General features: G+C 40.2%; 2 protein-coding genes across 4 annotated transcripts; both read right to left on the reverse strand.

The window, feature by feature from the left end:
- Nucleotides 1-1,186: 1,186 nt before the first annotated feature.
- On the reverse strand, nucleotides 1,187-8,494 carry blk (BLK proto-oncogene, Src family tyrosine kinase). 3 transcript variants are annotated; one of them, XM_068724553.1, is made up of 14 exons: nucleotides 8,404-8,494; nucleotides 7,294-7,366; nucleotides 7,041-7,134; nucleotides 6,813-6,843; nucleotides 6,231-6,321; nucleotides 6,017-6,115; nucleotides 5,797-5,900; nucleotides 5,519-5,668; nucleotides 4,930-5,082; nucleotides 4,649-4,828; nucleotides 3,724-3,800; nucleotides 2,821-2,971; nucleotides 2,138-2,269; nucleotides 1,187-1,967 (listed from the first exon to the last, which is right to left on the reverse strand). In XM_068724553.1, exons 3-14 carry the CDS (start codon nucleotides 7,131-7,133, stop codon nucleotides 1,765-1,767), a joined length of 1,464 nt encoding a protein of 487 aa, XP_068580654.1. In that variant the 5' UTR covers nucleotide 7,134; nucleotides 7,294-7,366; nucleotides 8,404-8,494; the 3' UTR covers nucleotides 1,187-1,764. The 3 variants fall into 3 exon arrangements, with proteins under 3 accessions (XP_068580654.1, XP_068580653.1, XP_068580655.1); XM_068724552.1 differs by having other exon boundaries at nucleotides 7,041-7,137; XM_068724554.1 differs by having other exon boundaries at nucleotides 1,880-1,967; nucleotides 2,876-2,971; nucleotides 7,041-7,137.
- Nucleotides 8,495-13,062: 4,568 nt separating this feature from the next.
- Nucleotides 13,063-20,558, reverse strand: LOC137882268 (enolase-phosphatase E1-like). The gene is made up of 5 exons (XM_068724466.1): nucleotides 20,339-20,558; nucleotides 18,971-19,093; nucleotides 13,985-18,016; nucleotides 13,199-13,369; nucleotides 13,063-13,100 (listed from the first exon to the last, which is right to left on the reverse strand). The coding sequence occupies exons 1-5, from the start codon at nucleotides 20,556-20,558 to the stop codon at nucleotides 13,063-13,065; spliced, it is 4,584 nt and encodes a 1,527-aa protein (XP_068580567.1).
- Between the last annotated feature and the right edge of the window lie 1,774 nt (nucleotides 20,559-22,332).

A 22,332-nucleotide genomic window follows, 5' to 3' on the forward strand; every position in this document is an offset into this window, starting at 1 on the left:
ATGCATTTATATTTGTTTTATTTATTAAGAAAATCAAAGTAACCACATATCATTTCCATAATTAATGAAGATAAACATCCAAGACACTGCAGGTGCTAAACAGCCCAAACTGCCGTTAAACTGTCATAAGAAATATTTATATTAAATAGACTGCCAATGTGGCAGCTATATTATGCTTGCATGCACTTATTGTAATTGATGCTGCTAATTCAGAGTTCACCTATTGTTGTATCGGTTGGAAACTCTCCAAAGTTTATGTTTAATGTTTAAAGCCTTTGCAATCGTTGTTCCAGACTGTTTTGATGATTCAACAGGAAAGCTGCTGGCTAGTGTTGCATAAATATGAAGTCACTCCATAATGACAATTAGTATAAGTCATAATATTTCTAGACATATGGCAGATAATGCTTACCGTGATGATGGTGCATCTTGTGTGTTACTTTTGATTAATAGAGAGTTGGTGAATATTTTTTTTCGTCTTATTTGCAGTAGATATTATGTTAGATAAAAAAATAAATAAAAGTTTCTCAACCACCAAATACCAAACGGATGTTTGTACACACAAAAATGTGAAGACCTCAACCAATGTGGAATGTGAGGGTGTTCTAGCTGTGTGGCGTTTAAGGAATGCTGACTCACACTTCCTGTTTCCTGTCCACTCAGGAAGTGGCAGGGTTTTACTCCTGGCTGCTGCGGCCATTCCACTTATGTCTTATCTTCAAGATGCTGTCCGGGGCCCCAACGGGTGGTTTAGCTCGAGGATCAAACCCACAATAATTTAGAGTCTCTTGTTTTTAAAAGCTTCCTTGAGGCAGCACTCGTCTCTCACACAAACGTGTCGTATAGTTAGTGTTGTATCTTTGAGTTGTTATCACTCACCACTTGCATTTTCCTCCATTCACTATTTTTTTAACACAAGTTAAACTAAAACTAAAATCCCAGACTTTCATTTTGTGTGCAGAAGTGATTATTCGGTGCGATTATTGTGTTTGTATGGGACATCATGTGCATGCAAAGCCTCACTCAGAGTGCCGTCTTCTTTATAATGTGACACTGCTAAAATAAAAAGAGGCCTTTAAACATGTCCCTCCTTGTAAAGCTTTTATGTTAAGCATACTTAAGTGCATTATTTGTATTTCAGTAAAAAGTTATTGTAACCTCTAAAACTTTGATTTAAAGTTGTGGAAAATGTTTTAAAGCACTTTAATTAAACCAAGTGGCATGAAATACAATAACAAACCAAAGTTCTAAGTAATGTAAATATTTTCATTTAAAGAACATGTATGCAAGTATACATTCTCATTAAAAAGCCTCTTTCTTTTTTATGTACCTGCTGAAGGAGAACTGAAGGAATTCAAAAAGTGCAAAGTATTGTGCATGTAATCTCAGGCTGCTTGTTTGCGGACCAAGCAAATGTTTCATCTGTACCTTTACCAGAGCCGACTTGACTTCCTCGGGTCCAAAGGCCGTTTTACATCATACATGTACTGAAATTGTATTTCCATATTCTGTACCATCGTACATCAGTCACAATCAGACTTTAAAATGTTTCAAATGTTCTTAGCTGCTCTAGATAGAGGAGGCTATGAATAGCTTTTACATTCACTCAAAAGGAAGGCTGAGAATATGTGTCCATTTAAAATGTTTAAAAATACAAACTGTATCACTTTTGGTTGGACCTCATCCGCTATCCATTCAAGTCCCACATCTCTGTTTAGAACATGTTGCTGTCTTCTGATTATCAACAGGAAACCTTTTATTTAATCACGGCTGCATCTCATATTGTCCCTCCGTGGCGATAAAGAAGTCGTTGAGAGTGTTCTGCAGAAATTCAAAAGTCGGCCGGTCCTCAGGCCTCTCCCTCCAGCACATATGCATGATGTCATAGAGCTCCTTAGGGCAGCCGTCCGGACACGGCATCCTGTACGACTTGTCCAGGCTCCTGATCACCTCTGGGTTGGTCATTCCTGATTAAGTAAAAGAATATTTAGAATATCATATAAGAATATCATCTTTTTTTTGTCATCATATTAGTGATAACAATGCAGCATTTGTATTTCTAAACGATCTAATAAAATCTAATTTGAGCTTAAGTACATGTTTCCCTTCAAAGACAAAAACAAAACATTTCTGGTACCTGGGTAGGGTATTCTTCCATAGGTGACTATCTCTGTGAGCAGGATGCCAAAGGACCACACATCCGATTTAATGGTGAATGTGCCAAAATTGATGGCCTCTGGAGCCGTCCATTTGATGGGAAATTTGGCACCTAGTTGCCAGAAAGAGGGTAGCATAGGACAGATGTTTGCATGAGAATCAGAGTTGTCAGAATAATAGGAGAGATAATGAGCATAGTATTCAAATGATGCATTCAGGACCACAGCCACCATTGAGGACACTGAGGTCTTCGATATTTGTATTCTGTGAATTGTTTTAGCAGCTTGGGGAGGGTTAACATTCCACAGTAAAAGGTTACACATGTTGGGTGTTTGGGCTTGTTGGGCCTTATTTTAGGCAGACTAGAAAAAACATAGAACAACGTTACAGTATTTCACGTCTGTCACATGCTAGCTCTTCCATCTTGTTTCTTTAAAACAAAAAAAAGGCTTTTCAGTATTTAAATCTATTTTCTTTTGAGTTTGAGTGCACTTATCATAAGTCCCTTTGGACAAAACCGTCTGCCAACTTATTGTTGTGTAATGTAATTTATACCTTCATGTTCCGGGACAGGGCTAACTTTACAAAAATGTACAATTTAATGAAAAACTCTATAAATACTCTGGATGCATTTATAGTGGGGAAGCACTGCACATACTGCACCTTCTTGAGCTGTGTATTCTGACTCAGTGATCCTGGCCAGGCCAAAGTCTGCTACCTTGCAGTGCAGAGTGTCGCTGACCAGAATGTTGGCTGCACGCACGTCTCGGTGGATGTAGTTCTTCTTTTCGATGTACGCCATGCCTTCAGCTATCTGTCGTACAGAGACGAAGAGAGAAATATTAGAAAAAAAAGCTTCTTAAAGGAATTATCAGATCAAATGCAAAGTCAGGAAATGAAGCTGTAGGTCATTCATTTGTCCAAAGGAATAACACAATTTGAAACATGTCTGTTTTACAGCACACTGAACCCATAGAAGAAATGGAGAGAGTGTGTACTGTACAAATGTGTCTATGTTTGTGTGAATAGTTGTTTGCATGTATTTTAATGGCAGCACAGAGGGTTTAACAGGATGTGCCAACTCTCAGGAAGTCAAAAGGCCTTTTTTTGGAGGGGCAAAAGAGTTCTGAGGGAGCTCACTGTAAATGGAAAAATAGCATGATTTCCTGTCCGGATGTTAATAATTGACGTAGTGTGAGGCTTTCAAGCAAGACAAGCTAAAGCTCCACCACAGAAACCACACAGCTACCGACAGTTTCCACGTGTATTTACGCCATAGCTGCTGTCAAAGTACCATACTATAACACGTTCAGAAGAGAAGCTAGTGAGGATCAGAAGGATGGTAATTTAGTTTTTGTCAGAGAATAAAATATCTGTGAATAAATACAAATATGTTGTTCAACAACAGCAGCAGCAAACAAAGTTCCTGTATTTATAAAGTTAAAAACGAAATTAAAAAGCATTGAAAATGCTTTCATTGTGTCATTGAGAGGTGTGGGTTATGAAAAGGCCACATTCAAAGTGATCATATTGTTGAAATTGTGCAATTAGAGTCAAGTTTCCCACCTGCGCTGACATGTCTATCAGCTTATTGATCTTTAGCTTTTTTCCTCCGTCTGATTTCAGAAAGTCCAGAAGACATCCTGCAAATGAGAAAAGGAGAAGGAGAACTTTATCACCATGAATCATGAATTAAAGACAGCGTTGTTGTTTTGTAGAAACTCGCAACTCAAAATAGGTAGCAAAGAAAGACATGTGGCGTCTTAAACTGGAAGCAATCATATGTGTGAGGCTGCAGAGTGTTACATACGGTAGTGACAAGGTTACAGTCATTGGAATACAATCATACAAACTCCAGCCAAATACAGTCCAATACAACAACCCTGCAATAAATGTTATATGTGTGAAGCATCTTGATGTTGAATTTTGATTGATAGATTTTCCAGCTCTTTTTTTATGTCTATAGTTTTTTGTTATTTTGTTTACTAACCTTACAGCACAGTGTAATCCAATGCCTCATGTTATGTACTCAAAAAGGTCAATATAAGGAATTAAATCTCATACACATTCTAATAGATTGAATATTATAAGCTTCACCATTTGTTTTTAACTCCTTGGGTCTGATTACATCATCTTGTACAGGTGTTGATTGTATTGCGGTGACTCCATGTCCTTGTTCTGTTCACAAGAGAAGTCTTAAACAAAGACACATTTAAAGTAAATGTGTTAAGTAAAGGCTGTTCCCTGTTTTTCTAAATTGCAATGGAGCGCGACAATTACTCAATTTAAATAATTGGCCTATCGACAGTACTGCAAATATTATGATGATCAATGAAAATGACAAATGTTTTCTCTGGTCCCAGCTTCTCTAATGTGAGAATTATTCTACTTTTTCTTATATGATCCTCATCATCACAATCATCAAATATTTGTAGCACAATTCATGGCCCTTCATTGAAGAGACCTAATCATAAAACACTCTTTGTCTTACCGTTGACCATGAACTCAGTGACAATAAGAATGGGCTCTATGGTGACCACGGCGTGGAGGCGCACCAGTCGTTCATGCTGCAGCTGCTTCATCAGGTTGGCCTCCTGCAGGAAGGCCTCAGGCTCCATCGTTCCCTCCTTCAGGGTCTTAATAGCAACCTTCTGGGTGTTCTTATAATAACCTGCAGTAGAAATGAAAACAGGGCACTTCACTCACTGTTGTCTACCGTCGTGGGTTCTAAAAAGTTGCCAAAGACGAGATGAATTGTTAGCTTTCTCTCACCCATCCACACTTCTCCAAACTGCCCGGCCCCCAGTTTCTTCACCATTTTCAGGGTGTCTCTGGGAATCTCCCACTCGTCGTGTGCCCACGGCTGCTCGGGTGCCTTAACCTTACAAGGAGCATACAGCCGCTGACACAAACCGTCTGCCGTACCTGCGCCCAACAAGAAACATGCGGATGTGATAAACAATATTTTTTTCTACTTTCTTCGCTGCTAAATTTAGTTACTGATGAACTATTGTTCCCTTAAATAATCTAGAAAGCTTGTATGTGTACTCCTTTCTCATAAATTGTCGTGCACTGGCAGCCTAGAGATTTGACCTTCTTATCTTGTGGTTTAGTCACATGAGTGGTAAGAGCATCGCTTCTCTCACACAGGAAATGCACAACGCATCACAAGGGTCTAGCTTCCCCCTTCAATTCAAAGTCAATGCATGCATCTTGTAATTCTCAGCAGTGAACCAAAGCTGAATGCAAATCAACACATGATGTATGTTTTATCGTTGCTAATTAGCTAACATTTTGAAGCCTATTCGTACGCAGATCTGCTTCTTTTTAATGCAGGCTTTGATCAAAGTCTTTTACTCACGAGTGTAGTATTTGACCAGTTCCTGTAGGGATGGGAACGAGTTGGAGTGAGAGATGTAGTATCCACCTTTGTCCAAACAGCGGATCTTGTAGTGTTTTACCACATCTCCTTGTTCTGTTTCATAGTCTCTCACTGACAGTGAGAAGGAACCTAAGCGGGAAACAAATAGGTCGTACAGTTGCAGGTTGTTTTGAAATTAGACATATTCCCGTGTTTTTCCTGAATTTGCCTGAAGGTCTGATTTGTGGTCACAAAAAGAAGAGACTAATGACAGTCACCTTTACAGGTCTCACTCTCTCGAACTAGAAAAGCACCCGGTTTATTTCCAGGGGCTAAAAGCAGTCGTTCAGTCTCTCTTCTACTCATGTCCCTGAAAAACCATCTGCAGAAGAGATAACCACAAAACACACTTTATGTAACTGATTAAAAAGCTATAGAAATGTCTTCAACATTTTATCAAATTGAGATTTTGATAGTATGTATGAAATTGACTCTTACTTTTCCACCTCCAGTGTATCTGCTCTGGCAACATAATTACATGGTATTAAGCCCTCCTGTCCAGTCGCCAACGATTTCGCCAACCACCATTCTCCGTTCCTACAAACGTTGCACATCATTTACATTTCTTCAGGTTAGAAGCACTAAGTGATCTGTTTCACTGCTGCGGGACACACACACTGCGTTCTAGGGGCTAGAGGACGACGCCACTTACTCTTTCAAAACCTTCAGTTTGTCTCCCTTTTTGAAAGCTAGATCCCTTTTATTGGTCGCATTGAAGTCATGTTGAGCCACAAACACTTCATCTAAAGACAAGTAAAACAAAGTTATTTTAGAGAACTTGATCACACCTGTTGGTTGGCAGGTGCGTAAGAGAATGCCTTTGGTAAACAATATACAATATATTCACTTGCATTCCAACGTTTTGGTTGATAGACCTTCATAATGTTTTTATTAAATATCTCTGAATGCAAGTGAAGGGGTACAGTACATTTACTCTTCTTGTGAATTTGAGCTATCTTTTTTTTTGGGTGCTACTTTCAACCAATACGTTAATAGTGTAAGCATGGAGCGAAAGCATCAGTACAGCATAGTTTTACATTGCATGCCATGAAAACAAAGTTTACAATCTCATCTCTCCCCCAGAAGAGAACGGAGGAAACGCAGCCGAGATTTGGATCTCTAAGAGTCGCCGCCTCGGACTCGAGTAATGTCTCTCTGCTCGGTTGACTGCACAAACGCAGGCTTGATGTTTTTTGGTAAAAAGTTTGTTGTGTGCTGTGTGTTCACTGATTACCGTTATCCAAACAGGTGCTTCCACTTTGTGCCTGAAGAACAGAAAAAATATATAATTTATTTTAATATTCAAAATGTGCAGTAAGTCAATGAAAAACACTAGCAAATAAATAAATTAATAAATAATAAATAATAAATAATAAATAATAAATTAATTAATACGATAGATTCATGTCAAATCACAGTAAATTACTATACTTTCAACATTTCCTTTCAATGGTCTACTTACTATGTGATTCGACGAGTTGGAGGCCTCAAAGTGTTTTCCTTTGTAGAACGAGTCGTCGTTTACTCCTTTCGGACCACTGCAAGCGCAGCCCATCCTGCTTTTATGACGGCAATCTTCTTCAGTTACACTGCATACTACTAACTATATTTACTCAATGGCATAGAACAATGCAATGCAGCATAATGATCAAATACCAGCGGTTGCTGCTAGGAGCCTCCAGACAGTTCCAGCACGTTCACTTCTGTGCTCTTACCTGATTCAGCAGATGAGCCTTATTGGACCTCTTCACCCACTGCCGGGCCCGCTGTGTGAGTTCATGCCCAGAGCTGAGTTTTACACAAATACGTTCAAAATAAATCGCTTCTCATATGAGGAAGTGGAAAACATGTTTTCATCTGATATAATTTGCATTTACAGTTTATGACACAGCATTATGAACACGTCGGAGTTGATAGTAGAGAAATATCTGGTGACAGGCCCATGCAGACGTTCACTGTGAATTATTTGCCTCAATGTGAAAGCGTCATGTTTTTTACTTATAGCTGCTCTTTCTGAATCTATTTGAAGAAACTTTTAGATAGATGATCAAAAACAGGTTATAGTTCACTTGAACCAAACAGAAGAATAGTACGAGCCAACTGAAGCCTGTTGAATAACCTGAATGGATTCATGCTTAAAGTTACAATGTGTGTTGGACTTGTAGTCACACATTATCTGTCATGCTGTTCATTGAATGGCTTTTGATGTTAGCATGGTTCGCACTGTAACAATATAACTTTAATTATGTCATAAACTCACTATAAAACCTACTTTCAGGATTTAACTGTCATGGTAACAATCAAAGAGCTTTTAACTTGTAATTAACATTGTGGCGGTACTTTCTAGTCTATTTCTATTGAAGTGTTATTGTATTGCTTCAGTATACATCCCATATCTGTTTTCATGTGATAAGTTAAAGGACACTTTGCTTTCTATTCACTGACCATTGCAACATTTCTCTACCAAACGAATACTTTCAGCAGCTTTTTCTACACACACTAGGAATTGTATTTTGCTCAGTCTAAATTTAATTTCATGAATGTTGTCACAATATTTGTGACTGCTTATGTGATTAAAGATGTGTTTTTTCCTCAAATGATAGCGGTTCTGTTATGATTATCATGTGACTTCACAGCCTACCAGTAAAACTCTATCAGTGTTCAACCTTTCAAGTATTTGTATTTTCTTCCATTTAAAACATTATAACAGTCGAGTAATTCACTGTTTTTAATTCTGAATTTGACACTTTTTGATACGATTGTTCATTGCCTGCACTATTGTTAACATTCTGTAATGTGAGATAAACACACAAGCAGATAAATACCTTGAACTTATCCCCTGGCTGGTGTCTTCAAAAGTACTCCAGATGCAAAATGTCTTCAATTTCCTTATTGAAAACCAGCTGCATGTCAGTGTGTCAGTCACTCTCACTGACTCGCCTGTGTCTGTAAGTCTCTCTCTCTCTCTCTCTTTTTTGCTCTCTCTCTCTACGCTTTCTTTTTTCTCTCTCTCAGTGAAGACCAGGGACTCCCCTGAGGGAATACAGGGTTTACCGTAAATAGATAGCAGTTTGTCTATTTATTTTTGTCCCACAAGTCCCTCACTTGCATCTGCAGCAGATCATCTAACAAACCAATACAAAGATAATCTCACCTGCTGATTTAATTAAACTTCATTTAGTTCATGTTGATCAAACCTTCAATTTTTTAATGAATGCAATTCATCATCAGTCTTCAGACAAATGCTGCACAACCAAGGTCAAATGACGAAGAGAAGGCAGTTTACAGTTGTATATCAAAAAGTGTAATATGTAACATTGATATTTTTTTTATTTACATATTGACACATGAATTATGTCTCTAGTAGTTTAATCCACTGCATTGTTTATTTCTTAATTCTTAGCAAACAACAATACATGTTCACGGTACTTTTGTAGAGCAGTACACATTCTTGCCACAAGATGGATGTGGTGAACTGGTATTGAAACCGTCTAACTGAGGAACAATGTTGGAATATCTGCATGAAAGTGTCCTCTCTCCACAACCGTCATTTAACCATGTTTGCCTAATGTACTGTCAGGTAGAGGATAGCCATTTTAAGGTGAAGACGTCATAAATAGGCTACTTCTAAATAGATTTTTATTTATTTTTATTTTTAATTTTTTACCTTTAGGTGTTGCTTGTTGCTATTCTCTGTTAGTGACTCTGTTAATCAAATGCATGTGAAAATACAAGACAATGTATTGCGAAATAACAAATGTTTATGGTTTGAGTTCTGTGAGCTAGTGAGGTTATGGGTTTGTGTGTGCAAGAACTCAGCAGCAGCAGAGGCAGACTAGATACATGAGCAATAAACAATTTAGAAACACTAGGTTAGAAGAGTAAAATGTCTTTAAAGTCTATCGACTGATTCCGCTGAAGTTTACCATACTTTGTTTGCTTGTTGATGTTCCCCAATGTTGCCCCTAGAGGGCGTAGATAGTCTTGTTTTAAACCCTGACTCTACTAAAGTAGGTCCATTTCAAGACACCAGCTTCTCCCTACATTCATGCCATTTCTATTAATAGACAACCTTATCATTGACCTCCTATGTAGGAATGATTTAACAGTGTTGAACTTTGGGGGTTTCTGTTGCGTAATGCTTCTATCTGTGTATCTGGTGCAGAGGAAGGTGTGCAGATGTGAATATGGATGCAAAGTCAGTGACATTGGGGGAAAGAAATCACAAACTGATGTGCGGTCAATCTATCAAAGTATAACAATGCTTTGGGTTTTCACACCATACAGCACTGTTAACCAGGTCTTTCCTTTTCTCACCACACAATGCACTGAAGAGGGAATTCACCCCTCTTCTTCAGGGATGGAAACAATAAACACAAAACAATATGTCCTTGAGTTATCTAGCAGTAATTATGACCCTTTTGTTTCTGCTTTGCATGCTAAATGACTATTAAATGTTATTAAGGAGGAATCAAAGAGCCTTGCAAGGAAGATATCATTCAGAGTATGTTGTGACCTATAAGTGCGGGGAACAATAAATCTTACAGCACCGGAAGTGTTTGTTTCCTATGGGGGGCTTTATACAACATGCAACGTGGGGATATTACTCTCTGGGCAACACTTCACAGGTTTTTGTTTGGACCACCTGTGCTGTGTGTGGGGACTGTGCTGTGCTGTAGTTCTCCGAAGGAACTCACTTCGCTGTGCATACACACACACACACACACACACACACACACACACACACACACACAGGCTGCAGGTGCATGGCAAGTGTTATTGAGTGCGTCCTGGTTACTAACTTCTTCTGGTTTTCCATCAGCCCTTGTTTTCTTCCCAGGGCTTGGCGGATGCTTGTGCACAGCCCTGTTGGGGTCCCCAGACATTGCATCCTGCCTGCAGAAGGGTCATAAGTGGCCCCGCAGGATAACCTGAACAACGGTGGGAAAGAAAGGGAGCGTTGGTCTCCTTTACTAGCGCGGTTCTGGCCAAAAGCATAAATGCTGCCAATGAGCGTTTCAATTCCCATCATAAAGGTGAGTGTGGACTGCATGTGTGTGATAGTGTGTGGTCAAACTGGACATTCATGACATACAATTAAATATGTTTACTAGAATAACAGTTAGTGCTCAGTCAGTGTTTGTCAAGCTTTGATTTATTCACACGTGCACAAACACACACACACACACACACACACACACACACACACACACGCACATCAACACACAAAGACACACTTCTTTCGATTTTGATCCCCCTCTACATCACAAGAGGCCCCTCTTTGACTTCCTGTCTGTGTGGGAACCATTTCTGTCCTCTGTCACACATGCAGTGAGAGAAGGTCTCGCTCCTGCATTTGCCTAAAAAAGACAAAGTGATTGTCAATAGACACGAACAATTGTACTGCCTCATGCATTCACCGGCTTCACTTTTCCTGATTCCTTTCCTTCGTTAGTCAGCAGACATCAAGCACACTGCATATTTAAAGGCATTTTAGTACATATAATTAGCTACATTTATGTATTGTTTTATGAGTTCTTCTAATTATTAACTTCCATATGTACAGTAAAATGACCCATTGCCCATTGCAAACTCAATGTTCCCCAGTACCTGTCACTCTAAGAGACACGTCTGCAGTTGGGAGCGAGTCTGTGCAGCTGTTCCAGAGGCAAGTTGCTCTGAGGTAAACATGGCTGCGGGAAAGCCCCTTATTATTGTGCTCCGGATGACGTTCCTCACTCTTCCAGTGTGTACCGTGGAAATAGCTCTGTGCCAGCAAGCAGGTGCTTCCTCAAAACAAAACTCTGCTTTTCCAAAAGATCTGAAGATTGGTTTCATCTCATCAAGTCAAACATTAATGCAGCATTGATATATGAAAGAGGTAATGATAAATGTTGAAGAGAGGAATAGTATCGCTGTGTTTCATTTAGAAACGGATCTTTTCATGACCCTGACTGTGGTGTTATGCAGTCAATCAGAGTGACACCAATTATGTGTGTCACATGACCACAAGAGACTGTTAATGGGAACTCTGAGAGAGGCCCATCCATCAGCTCTGTCTAATGGCGCTCACAGCAGAAGGAGTGTCAAAAGACAGCCTCACACACTCATTCACCGTACCTTTCCACAGAATTTGATTATACTTGTGTTAAATACATATTATGTCTTCAAGTATCTTATAGTACCCAAAAGAACCGTACCGACAGTTAGTTCTTTACTGATTGTCAGTAATAGAGGGTGCACAGTCCCTCTGGATGACACTGCTGATCAGTAAGGGTAGTGTGCAGTGTCAATTCTGCAGCAGATATTGATGATTTTAATTTGATGGAATTTTACAGACAATTTGATTTTGTATGGAAATATTTGTGATTATGGTGAATGGCCATTTCAAATCATGGCACATGTGCTATAAAATAAGCATCACGTTTTCACGTATTATGATCAATCATTTTGATGTGTTTTTAATTCTGTAAATCATTCACCATAATCCAATGTGATCTTTCAAAATATTAAAACACTGACTCTGTATATAAACGTTGAATTGTGTCATACAAACGAATAACAAAAATGAACAACAAAAAGTGTTTTTTTTTATGTCTGAGACAATAAGTACAGTACATTCAGCAAAGGTAATAACCTCTGTGCCACAAAGAATAGCATATGTTCTCACTGATACACACTAAAACACAGAACAATAGGAGGGCCTGCCATGACTTTTGCTACTTTCCAGATGTACCTGTTCATTTGCTAAAGAAGTCAATTTAAAGCTATAACACATTTACTGATAGAGTTGTGAAGATTCTTACACTGATGTTAATCATCATCCAGTTTTGCTCTTTAAAGCCAGCAACAAAATACTGCCATGAACAATACTGTATCTGTACAATAGTAAGTATTACATTCAGAATAAATATGATCAGCATTTTCTGGCTTTCCAAAAGAAAGAAAGAAAAATATATAACTTCAAATCTTAACTTTAGAACCAAAAATCTTTAAATAATACATTTGGTTAGATGAAATACATTCAGAGACTTACTTAATCCTGCAAATAAATGTTTAGCAGCAAAAATTGTGGAAATATACTGCAGTGATTTGAAGAAAACCTACAGTATATGTGCTTAAGACCCATTTAGTTTTGCATTAAAACTATACAAACATCCTAAATATATAGTGTAATATATACATTCAAGTTTTAATGATTCCTTCTTCATACAACTGCATGATCAGTAGGCTACTTGTTGTGCATGTGTTCAGTCGCAGCATTAGATATGCTGGAGCAAAGTGCTTTATTCTTTAGTGCTTAACAAGAAAAACCAGAAGATAAAATTAGAATAATCTACATCATTTTGCTTTCTTCACTTTACAGTTCTTGTTCGGTCTTCTCTGGACTTGATGACTTAAAATAAAAAGAATGACCTCAGACTGCTCAGTGCGCGCATATTATTTGCTGTCTACTTGTTATGTACTACTGTAGACTCCTACTGTTACTCCTGCATCTCACTCTCTATCGGTTCCCCTGAGCCTTTGCAGATTCACAGTCAACTTATGATGAAATATACGTTTTTGACTCTTCTTGGCTGTTTATTTCAGTCTCAGAATCTTCAACATCAGCATAAGCACCATCCTCAGATTCCGCATTCACTTTGATCACGGTATCAAGTGTGATTAATGTCATTTTCTCAGCTGCTCCTGTATCCACCTCTTGATTATCCGTTTTGCTTGGGACAAAATCTTGTTCTCCACGATCACTTTCTTCCTCTGGTTCGTCTGAATCTTCCTCTGCCTCATCTTCTCCATCAGCTGAATCTCCCTGGTTTCCTCTCCAGTCTTCATTGGCTGCTTCAGGTTCCTCCTCCTCTTTTTCAGAGGCTCCGACATCTTCATCATTATCACGGCTTCCATTGGTGATGTTAATGCATTCACATAGTGTTACATTTGTTCCTTGTTCCTCATTATCTTCATCTACATCTTCCACTGTTATGTTTTCGCCACTGTTTTCTGATAATTCCTCCGCATCCTCATCTGGCCTTAGCTCCACCACATCATCAGGCCCTACTGTTTCATCATTTGTCTCAGTAATAGTATCTTCTTGATGGTCTTCAGTCATGTCACTTTTTTCTTCTCCTTCTGTAAGTTGCTGTCTGTTAAATTCTGCAGATTCGTCTTCACTGTTATCTTCCTTTGCTGTTTGAGCTTCACCAACCTCTCCTGCAGATGCACCTTCTGCTCCACATTCTTCTCCACCGTCACTCTCAGTAATCTCATTCCCTGTCATTTCAAGCTCTCCCGATTCTTCTTCTGCTGTTTCATGTTCACATGTAGCTCCAGACTCTGTAGCACTTTCATTTTCAGCACATTCCTCCCCATCACTTCCCGCCTCTTCTAATTCTTTTCCAGTTGTTTCACCTTCGTCTAGTTCCTCATCATTGTCTTCATTGTCGTCCTCTTTACCTTTTTCTTCTTCTTGAACAAAATCTGACACTGTGTCATGGAGCTCTTCAGCTGATGCCACTTCAACATGTTCTGCCTCACTTAGAGTCTCATTTTCATTTCTAGGCTCTTCAGCCTCTTCAGCCTCTTTTGCATTTTCATCTTCTCCTACACTGTCATCTGCAGTCTCATTGGCATCTGTTGTTGTGTTATTTACTAATTTATTTTCATCTGTGGCTGATTCATCACTCTCTTCCTCTGATTCATTTTCAGTGACAACTTTGGAGCTTTCTTCTATTGCGGATTCAGCTTCTACATTATCATCCTTTTCCACAAGTTCTGTGGTTTCTTCACTGATTTCCTCTTCACCCAAATTTTCTTTTTCTGCGGCTGTGACTACTTCAGCAGTCTCCTCCTTGGTGTCATCCTCATCTGTGGTAGCACCCTCTTTTTCCATTGCAACCTCATCTTCATCTTCGGATGGTTCTTTTGGCAATCCGTCACAATCCTCTGTAGTTTCATTATCATCTGTGGTGGCATCCATGCCTTCTGCAGAACCTTCTTCAGCAACAGTTTCTTGTACATCTTCAATTGTCCCTGCTTCCACAACCTCTTCTTTGTCAGATTCATCTTCACTTGTGGCAGACTCATCTTCTGCTGCGTTTTCCTCTTCAGCCGTCATGGCCTCGCCAGCTTCTTCCTCCATGTCATCTTCACTTGTGACAGCAATTTCTTTTTCTTCAGAAATCTCATCTTCACTTGTTGCTTTGTCAACGTTTCCCTTCTCATCTGACCCAGACTCGTCCGCACTGGTGGCTTCCACAGTTATGTCTTTGTCAGATTCATGTTCAGTTGTAATGTCAACAACTGCCTGTTCTACTGCACTGTCATCATCAGCGTCACTTGTGACATTAACATATTTTTCTACAGCACTTTCATCTCCAGTTTTATCAGTGCCTGCACTTTCATCTTCGTCGTTTGCAGCAGGTTCATCCTCGTCAGGTTCATCTTCAGTTGTGACTGCCACATGAGAGTCTTCTGCAGTATTTTCGGCTTCTGCAAGCTCTATCTTTGACTCTTCTTCCACATCTTCCTCATTGTCAGATTCATTTTCAGTTGTGGCTGCCCCAGCAGTCTCTTCTGCTGTAATTTCATCTTCAGCAATCTCTTCCTTTGATTCATCTTTGCTTGTGATCTCTTTTTCTTCAGCCATTTCATCTTCAGTTTCTTCTTCTTCAGCTGGTTCTTTTGACAATTCATCAGTTGTGTCATCGTTCTCATCTTCAGACTCATCTGCACTTGTGGCAGCAATATCCTCATCATCATCATCATCATCATCACAATCAACTGTCCCTTCTTCCTCAGCCTTATCTTTGTCAGATTCATGTTCACCTGACGTTGCTTTAGTGGTCACCTCTGCATTTTCTTCTTCAGCTGTGGTGGCATCTAAACTCTCTGCAGAATCATCATCACTGGTGTCAGCAGTCTCTTTAACGTCTTCAGTTTTCTCTGCTGCCACAGCCTCCTCATGTTCAGATTCATGTGCAGTTGTGTCTGACACATCTTCTGCTGCATTTTCATCTTCAGCCGCGGTGGCTTCAGCAGCCTCTTCATTCGATTCATCTTCACTTGTGCCAGCAACCTCCTTTTCAACAGAAATCTCACCTTCAATTTCTGCTTTTTCAGTTTCCTTAGATGATTCATTATCAGCTGTGGCCGTGGTACTGTTCTCATCTGCAGACTCATCAGCAGTGGTGGCCAGAATGTCTTCCCCAGCTTCTTCATTGTCAGACTCATTTTCAGATGCTACCACAGCAGTTTTTTCTGCTGCCATCTCATCTTCAGTTTCTGCTTCTTCAGTCGGTTCTTTTGACAATTCATCAGCTGTGGCTGCGTCATTGTTCTCATCCCCAGCACTCTCCTCCTCATCATCAACTGTCCCTTCTTCCACAGCCTCATCTTTGTCAGATTCAAGTTCAGTTGTGGCTGCCATAGTGGTCTCTTCTGCATTTTCATCTTCAGCTGTGGAGGCTTCAGCAGGCTCTTCCTGAAGTTCATCCTCACTTTTAACAGCTGTCTCCTTTTCTACAACAAGCTCATCTTCAGTTGTTGCTATTTCAGCTGGTTCTTTTGACGATTCATCAGTTCTGGCATCGTTCTCATCTTCAGACTCATCTGCACTTGTGGCAGGAATCTCTTCATCATCATCAACCATCTCTGCTTCCACAGCCTCATCGTTGTCTGATTCATTTTCAGTTGTGGCTGCCACATCATCCTCTTCTGTATTTTTATCTTCAGCAGTGGTGGCTTCAGCAGTGTCTTCCTTTGACTCGTCCGCGGCAATCTCTTGTCCTACATCAGTCTCATTCTCAGTTTCTGCTTCTTCTTTTGACAATTCCTCAGCTGAGGATGTTGCATCGTTCTCATCTTCAGACTCATCTGCACTCATGGCAGCAACCTCCTCGTCATCATCGACTGTCCCTTCTTCCACAGCCTCATCGTTGTCAGATTCATGTTCACTTGTGGTTGCCATAGTGGTCTCTTCTGCATTTTCATCATCAGCAGTGGTGGCCAGAATGTCTTCTTCCCCAGCTTCTTCATTGTCAGACTCATTTTCAGATGCTACCACTGCAGTCTCTTCTGCTGCCATCTCATCTTCAGTTTCTGCTTCTTCAGTCGGTTCTTTTGACAGTTCATCAGCTGTGGCTGCGTCATTGTTCTCATCCCCAGCACTCCCTTCCTCATCATCAACTGTCCCTTCTTCCACAGCCTCATCTTTGTCAGATTCAAGTTCAGTTGTGGCTGCCATAGTGGTCTCTTCTGCATTTTCATCTTCAGCTGTGGAGGCTTCAGCAGCCTCTTCCTGAAGTTCATCCTCACTTGTAACAGCTGTCTCCTTTTCTACAACAAGCTCATCTTCAGTTGTTGCTATTTCAGCTGGTTCTTTTGACGATTCATCAGTTCTGGCATCGTTCTCATCTTCAGACTCATCTGCACTCGTGGCAGGAATCTCTTCATCATCATCAACTGTCCCTTCTTCCATAGCCTCATCTTTGTCTGATTCATTTTCACTTGTGGCTGCCATAGTGGTCTCTTCTGTATTTTTATCTTCAGCAGTGGTGGCTTCAGCAGTGTCTTCCTTTGACTCGTCCGCGGCAATCTCTTGTCCTACATCAGTCTCATTCTCAGTTTCTGCTTCTTCTTTTGACAATTCCTCAGCTGAGGATGTTGCATCGTCCTCATCTGCAGACTCATCTGCACTCGTGGCAGCAACCTCCTCGTCATCATCGACTGTCCCTTCTTCCGCAGCCTCATCTTTGTCAGATTCAAGTTCAGTTGTGGCTGCCATAGTGGTCTCTTCTGCATTTTCATCTTCAGCTGTGGAGGCTTCAGCAGGCTCTTCCTGAAGTTCATCCTCACTTGTAACAGCTGTCTCCTTTTCTACAACAAGCTCATCTTCAGTTGTTGCTATTTCAGCTGGTTCTTTTGACGATTCATCAGTTCTGGCATCGTTCTCATCTTCAGACTCATCTGCACTTGTGGCAGGAATCTCTTCATCATCATCAACCATCTCTGCTTCCACAGCCTCATCGTTGTCTGATTCATTTTCAGTTGTGGCTGCCACATCATCCTCTTCTGCATTTTTATCGTCAGCAGTGGTGGCTTCAGCAGTGTCTTCCTTTGACTCGTCCGCGGCAATCTCTTGTCCTACATCAGTCTCATTCTCAGTTTCTGCTTCTTCTTTTGACAATTCCTCAGCTGAGGATGTTGCATCGTCCTCATCTTCAGACTCATCTGGAATCTCTTCATCATGATCAACAGTTGTTGACACATCATCCTCTTCTGCATTTTTATCTTCAGCAATGGTGGCTTTATCAGTCTCTTCCTTCGACTCGTCTGCAGCAATCTCTCGTTTTACATCAGTCTCATCCTCAGTTCTTGCTTCTTCCTTTGATAATTCTTTGACTGCGTCTTCTGCTTCATTGTTTTCAGACTCATCTTCTTGACCTGCATCTTGACACAAATCATCTGCTGCAACTGCAAAGTCATCTTTAGTGTCATGGTGTACCTCACCTCCTTCCACTTCTCTTACAGCTCTGACAATAATGTTTTCTACAAATGTTTCTGCTGCTTCTGTTTCAGTATCATTTACAGAGTGAGATGTACAGGTGATTGTAGGCGTATTGCCAGGATCACCTTTCTTCATCACCAGAATCCTCCTCAGGTCAAAGTCCATAATGACAGGTGCAGCATTCATAACTTCTGCAGGAAGTGGTGGCCTAGACGTAATTTTTTTATTAATGCATGTTTCACATGGACAAAATTCATCTTCGTTCTCACTGCGCTGGTCACTGTAAGATGTGCCTGTCGCTGAATCATCACTTTTTTCTGCTTGGGGATCAATTGATTGATTGAGTATATTCTTCAGCCTCCGTCTTCTCCCTTCTCTTTGTATGGTTGAAGCTTCTTTAGGGGGTCTTGGTACGCCTGCTTGTCCTTGAATTTTCCTCAGTTCCCTGTTTATACTTGTTTGAATTCTGTTTTGAACCTCGGTTTTAAGCTCACTTATCATCAGGTCAAGCTGCTCATTATTATCCAAGTTCCATCTGACTTTGAACTCTCTCATTGCATCAATATAGTGTGCCATGAACTGCTTTTCTATTTTAGTTAATAAGGTTAAGACCCAAACAGGATCAGGATTTTGAGAAATCCTTTTGCTGTCATTTCCTGAACTCTTGTTTGAGGAGGGTGGTGTTTCAGATAGTTCTCTTGGACTATCATTGCTTCTAATTGTTTCATCTGATGCTGGATCATCTTCCTTTTGTTTTTCCTCATGCATTCCTTCTACATCTTGCTCAGGTGTCCACTGAGCTTCTGCTTCTGCTTCATCTTCACAGACTTCTTGTACTTTCCCTATCTTATCTGTTCTTGTATGTGGTTGAGACACATTAACATTCACACCGTCACTACTGTTCCCGGAGCCCGTAGAGCCACTGTTGACATCCACACCAGAAGATGAGGTATGATTGAATTCATCATCCACAGAATGGTGATCATCCTTCTTTAAAAATTTGTGTTCATTTTCTGGAGTATCACAAAGCCAAAGAGATTTAAGAATATTCATTAGTTCTTGGTATCTTTCATTCTTTTCGTTTGCATTTTCAGGAGTATGGTCTATTAACTGCAACTTCACAAGGCAATCCAGAAGACCTCTAGCTGAAGTGCTTAGTTTACGTCCACACACAGGAGAAATTTCTGGCAAACTGTTACATCTGTCGACCTTTGGATTTAAAAGTACTTTCATCACCTGTACGGAGGAGTTGAATATTTTTGAGGCATCATCTCTCTGAGTACAGATATTATCCACATTTGGTGCCTCTGGGTTTGCTTGGCTGTCATCATTCGGGACACTGTTCATCATAACTCCTTCATTTGAGTTTTCTGTATTCGCAGCTGCAGAGTTATTGTTTTCGTTATCGTCCATTCTGTTAATTTCCTCTGTTGTGTGGCCATTGTTTTGTCCATCACAGTTTTCATTAAATTCCTCCATTTCATACATATACGAATCCCCGTCTGCTGGTATTGAATTCAGCCATTCACTCACTACCTCAGTAGGAGATGTATTTGGAAGGCTAGATGGTACCAGCTCAAAGTCTTCAGCATGTGACTTGCTTGTCTTAGAGTTACAACTCCTTTTATCAACTGCATCTTGTTTATCTTCCTCATGCAAACTAGATGGGGACTTACTCTTGTCTTCAGGATTCACATCTTCCCCTGCAATTATTGGAGAAACACTGGTCTTCTTCTTAGCAGGAACATGAACAGACTCCTTCTTATTTTCCACACATTCAGCTGTTAAAATATCAGTTGCTTTGGATTTTCGAGATCTCACAGAGAGATTTGACTTGACAGATAAAGTACTTTTTGGCCGCTTTTCACTTTTCTTTTCTTGAAACTCAGATGCCGTTGACTTATTTGAGCGTGCTGAAACCTTAGACTTTGATGACATGGCTGTAGGTGCTCTGTCTTCACTTTCCTCAACTGTCAGAGCAGGGATTCTAGATGTGCCTAACATTTCAGAATAAGTGGATTTTGAAGACACAGGGCTAATTGTTCTCTCTTCCTTTTCATCAGCAGGAGCATCAGATACTTTTGATTTCCTTGATCTCACTGACATATTTGACTTTGCTGACATGGCACTTGGAGTTCTCTCAGATTGATCTTGAGCATTTCCTTCATGAGACGTATCCAAACATTCTATAGTAGGAACTTCAAAAGCTGTCAGTTTATTCGATTTATTGGACTTTGCTGATTTACTTGACATTTTACTGTGTGGTCTTACTTCAGATTCTTCAGTCATTTCATTATGACTAATTTTAGATATGTTGGACTTTGTGGTTCTCGTAGAAACATTTGACTTCACTGACGAAACACTTGGAGTCCTCTCTGTTTGATCTACCTCTTCAGCATGTGTCTCAGCTGTCTGCTGCGACACGTTTGATTTCCTTGACCTCAGGGACAGATCTGACTTTGATGATTTAATTGACATGGGACTTGGAGTTCTCTCTTCAGTTTCCTCACAATCAGCCAAACTTTCTTCAGCTGAAATTTCAGTGGTTATTAAAGGAATGGATTTATTTGGCACAAGACTTTCTGCTCTCTTTTCAGCTTCACTTACACCTTCGTCTTCACTGTTTACATTTTGAAGACCATGAGAAGCTTTTGATTTTGTAGATCTTGATGTTACATTTGTCTTCCCTGATTTGGCAGACATTGAGCTCATTGCTCTCGCCTCAGTATCTTCTTCAGTGCTTTCATCAGCAATGTCAGCACCATCTTCAGCAGCTTTTAATTTCTTTGATACAGCTGAAGCATTTGAATTTCTTGATTTTGCTGATTGGATGGAGATACTGCTCGGTGCTCGCTCCATAGTCTCCCCGTGATTCTCTTCCTCTTGAGTATTTGAGGCTTTTGACTTCCTAGACTTTGCAGAGATATTTGTCCGTTTTGATTTGGCAGAACTGGCTGATTTAGCTGACAGGGTGATTGGTGGTCTTTGTAAAGTCTCCTCATCATTTGACATGTTTTCTTCTGAAGGAACTTCACAGACTTTTGACTTACTTGATTTTACAGACATGGTTGACTGTGTGGTCTTGGCTGACATTGCACTGTGCGTTCTCTCTTGAGCTTCCTCTTCACCATTCCCTTCATCAGAAATGCCAGTAGTTTTCACAGAATAAACTTCAGAAGCATTGGATTTCATAGATTTTGCAGAGGCATGTGATTTAGCTGATTTAGCTGACAAGACGCTAGGGGCTCTCTCTGTAGTTTTCAAGTCTTCGACCACATCATCAGTAGCAACACCAGAGGCATGTGACTTAATAGATCGTTTAGAAACAGTAGACTGAACTGATCTGACTGAAATGCTGCTTGCTGCTCTTTCTTCATTTTGCTCTTTGTCATTCTCTTCATAGGAGGTCACAAAGCTTTCTTCAGCTGGAACATCAGGAGGGATGTCAGAAGCTTTTGATTTCTTAGATACTGCTGAAACATTTGACTTTGCTGATCTGACTGATCTGACTGATGTATTACTTGGAGCTCTCTCTGCATGTTCCTCATGATCAGATATATTTTCCTCAGCTGGACCATCCAGTTCTTTTGACTCAGTTGATATTGCAGAAACAGTTGACTTTGCAGTTTTTGTTGACATGGCACTCTGTGCTCTCTCTTCATCATCTTCTTCATCAGTAATGGCATCAGTTTTGACAGACTGAACTTCAGAAGCTTTTGATTTTGTAGATTTTGTAGAAACATGTGACTTTGCTGATCTAGCTGACAAAGCACTTGGTGCTCTCTCTGCAGACTTTATAGATATTTCAGAAACGTGTGACTGGACTGATTTGACTGACATGCTGCTTGCTGATCTTTCTTCAGGTTGCTCTTCAGAACTTTCTTCAGCTGGAACACGAGCAGAACATTTAGACCTATTTGATCTCACAGAAATGTTTGATTGAACAGACTGTGCTGACATTGAGCTCAGTGCTCTTCCTTCACTCTCCCCTTCATCAACTATATCCTCAGGATTGTCAACACCGTCTTCCAAGGGAACTTCAGAAACTTTTGATCTTCTTGATGTTGTAGAAACATTTGATTTTGCTGATCTGACTGATCTGACTGATGTATTACTTGGAGCTCTCTCTGCATGTTCCTCATGATCAGATATATTTTCCTCAGCTGGACCATCCAGTCCTTTTGACTCAGTTGATATTGCAGAAACAGTTGACTTTGCAGTTTTTGTTGACATGGCACTCTGTGCTCTCTCT

Source organism: Cebidichthys violaceus, unplaced genomic scaffold (assembly GCF_023349555.1).
Source record: "Cebidichthys violaceus isolate CVI_PGR_0920_01 unplaced genomic scaffold, fCebVio1.0.p SCAF_31, whole genome shotgun sequence".
Classification (NCBI taxonomy): Eukaryota; Metazoa; Chordata; class Actinopteri; order Perciformes; family Stichaeidae; genus Cebidichthys; species Cebidichthys violaceus.

Coding starts and splice junctions, on each gene's coding strand:
- blk (XM_068724553.1), bottom strand. CDS start 7,133: ATGGGCTGCGCTTGCAGTGGTCCGAAAGGAGTAAACGACGACTCGTTC. Junction 4,829..4,929: donor GTTTGGAGAAGTGTGGATGG/GTGAGAGAAAGC, acceptor TTTCTACTGCAG/GTTATTATAAGAACACCCAG. Junction 1,968..2,137: donor TGGAAGAATACCCTACCCAG/GTACCAGAAATG, acceptor TTACTTAATCAG/GAATGACCAACCCAGAGGTG.
- LOC137882268 (XM_068724466.1), bottom strand. CDS start 20,558: ATGTCAATTAAATCATCAAAGTCAGATCTGTCCCTGAGGTCAAGGAAA. Junction 19,094..20,338: donor ATCTGAAGTAAGACCACACA/GTAAAATGTCAA, acceptor GTGATACTCCAG/AAAATGAACACAAATTTTTA. Junction 13,370..13,984: donor TGATGAGGAACTAGACGAAG/GTGAAACAACTG, acceptor CAGCTGATGGAG/AAGATGAGGCAGAGGAAGAT.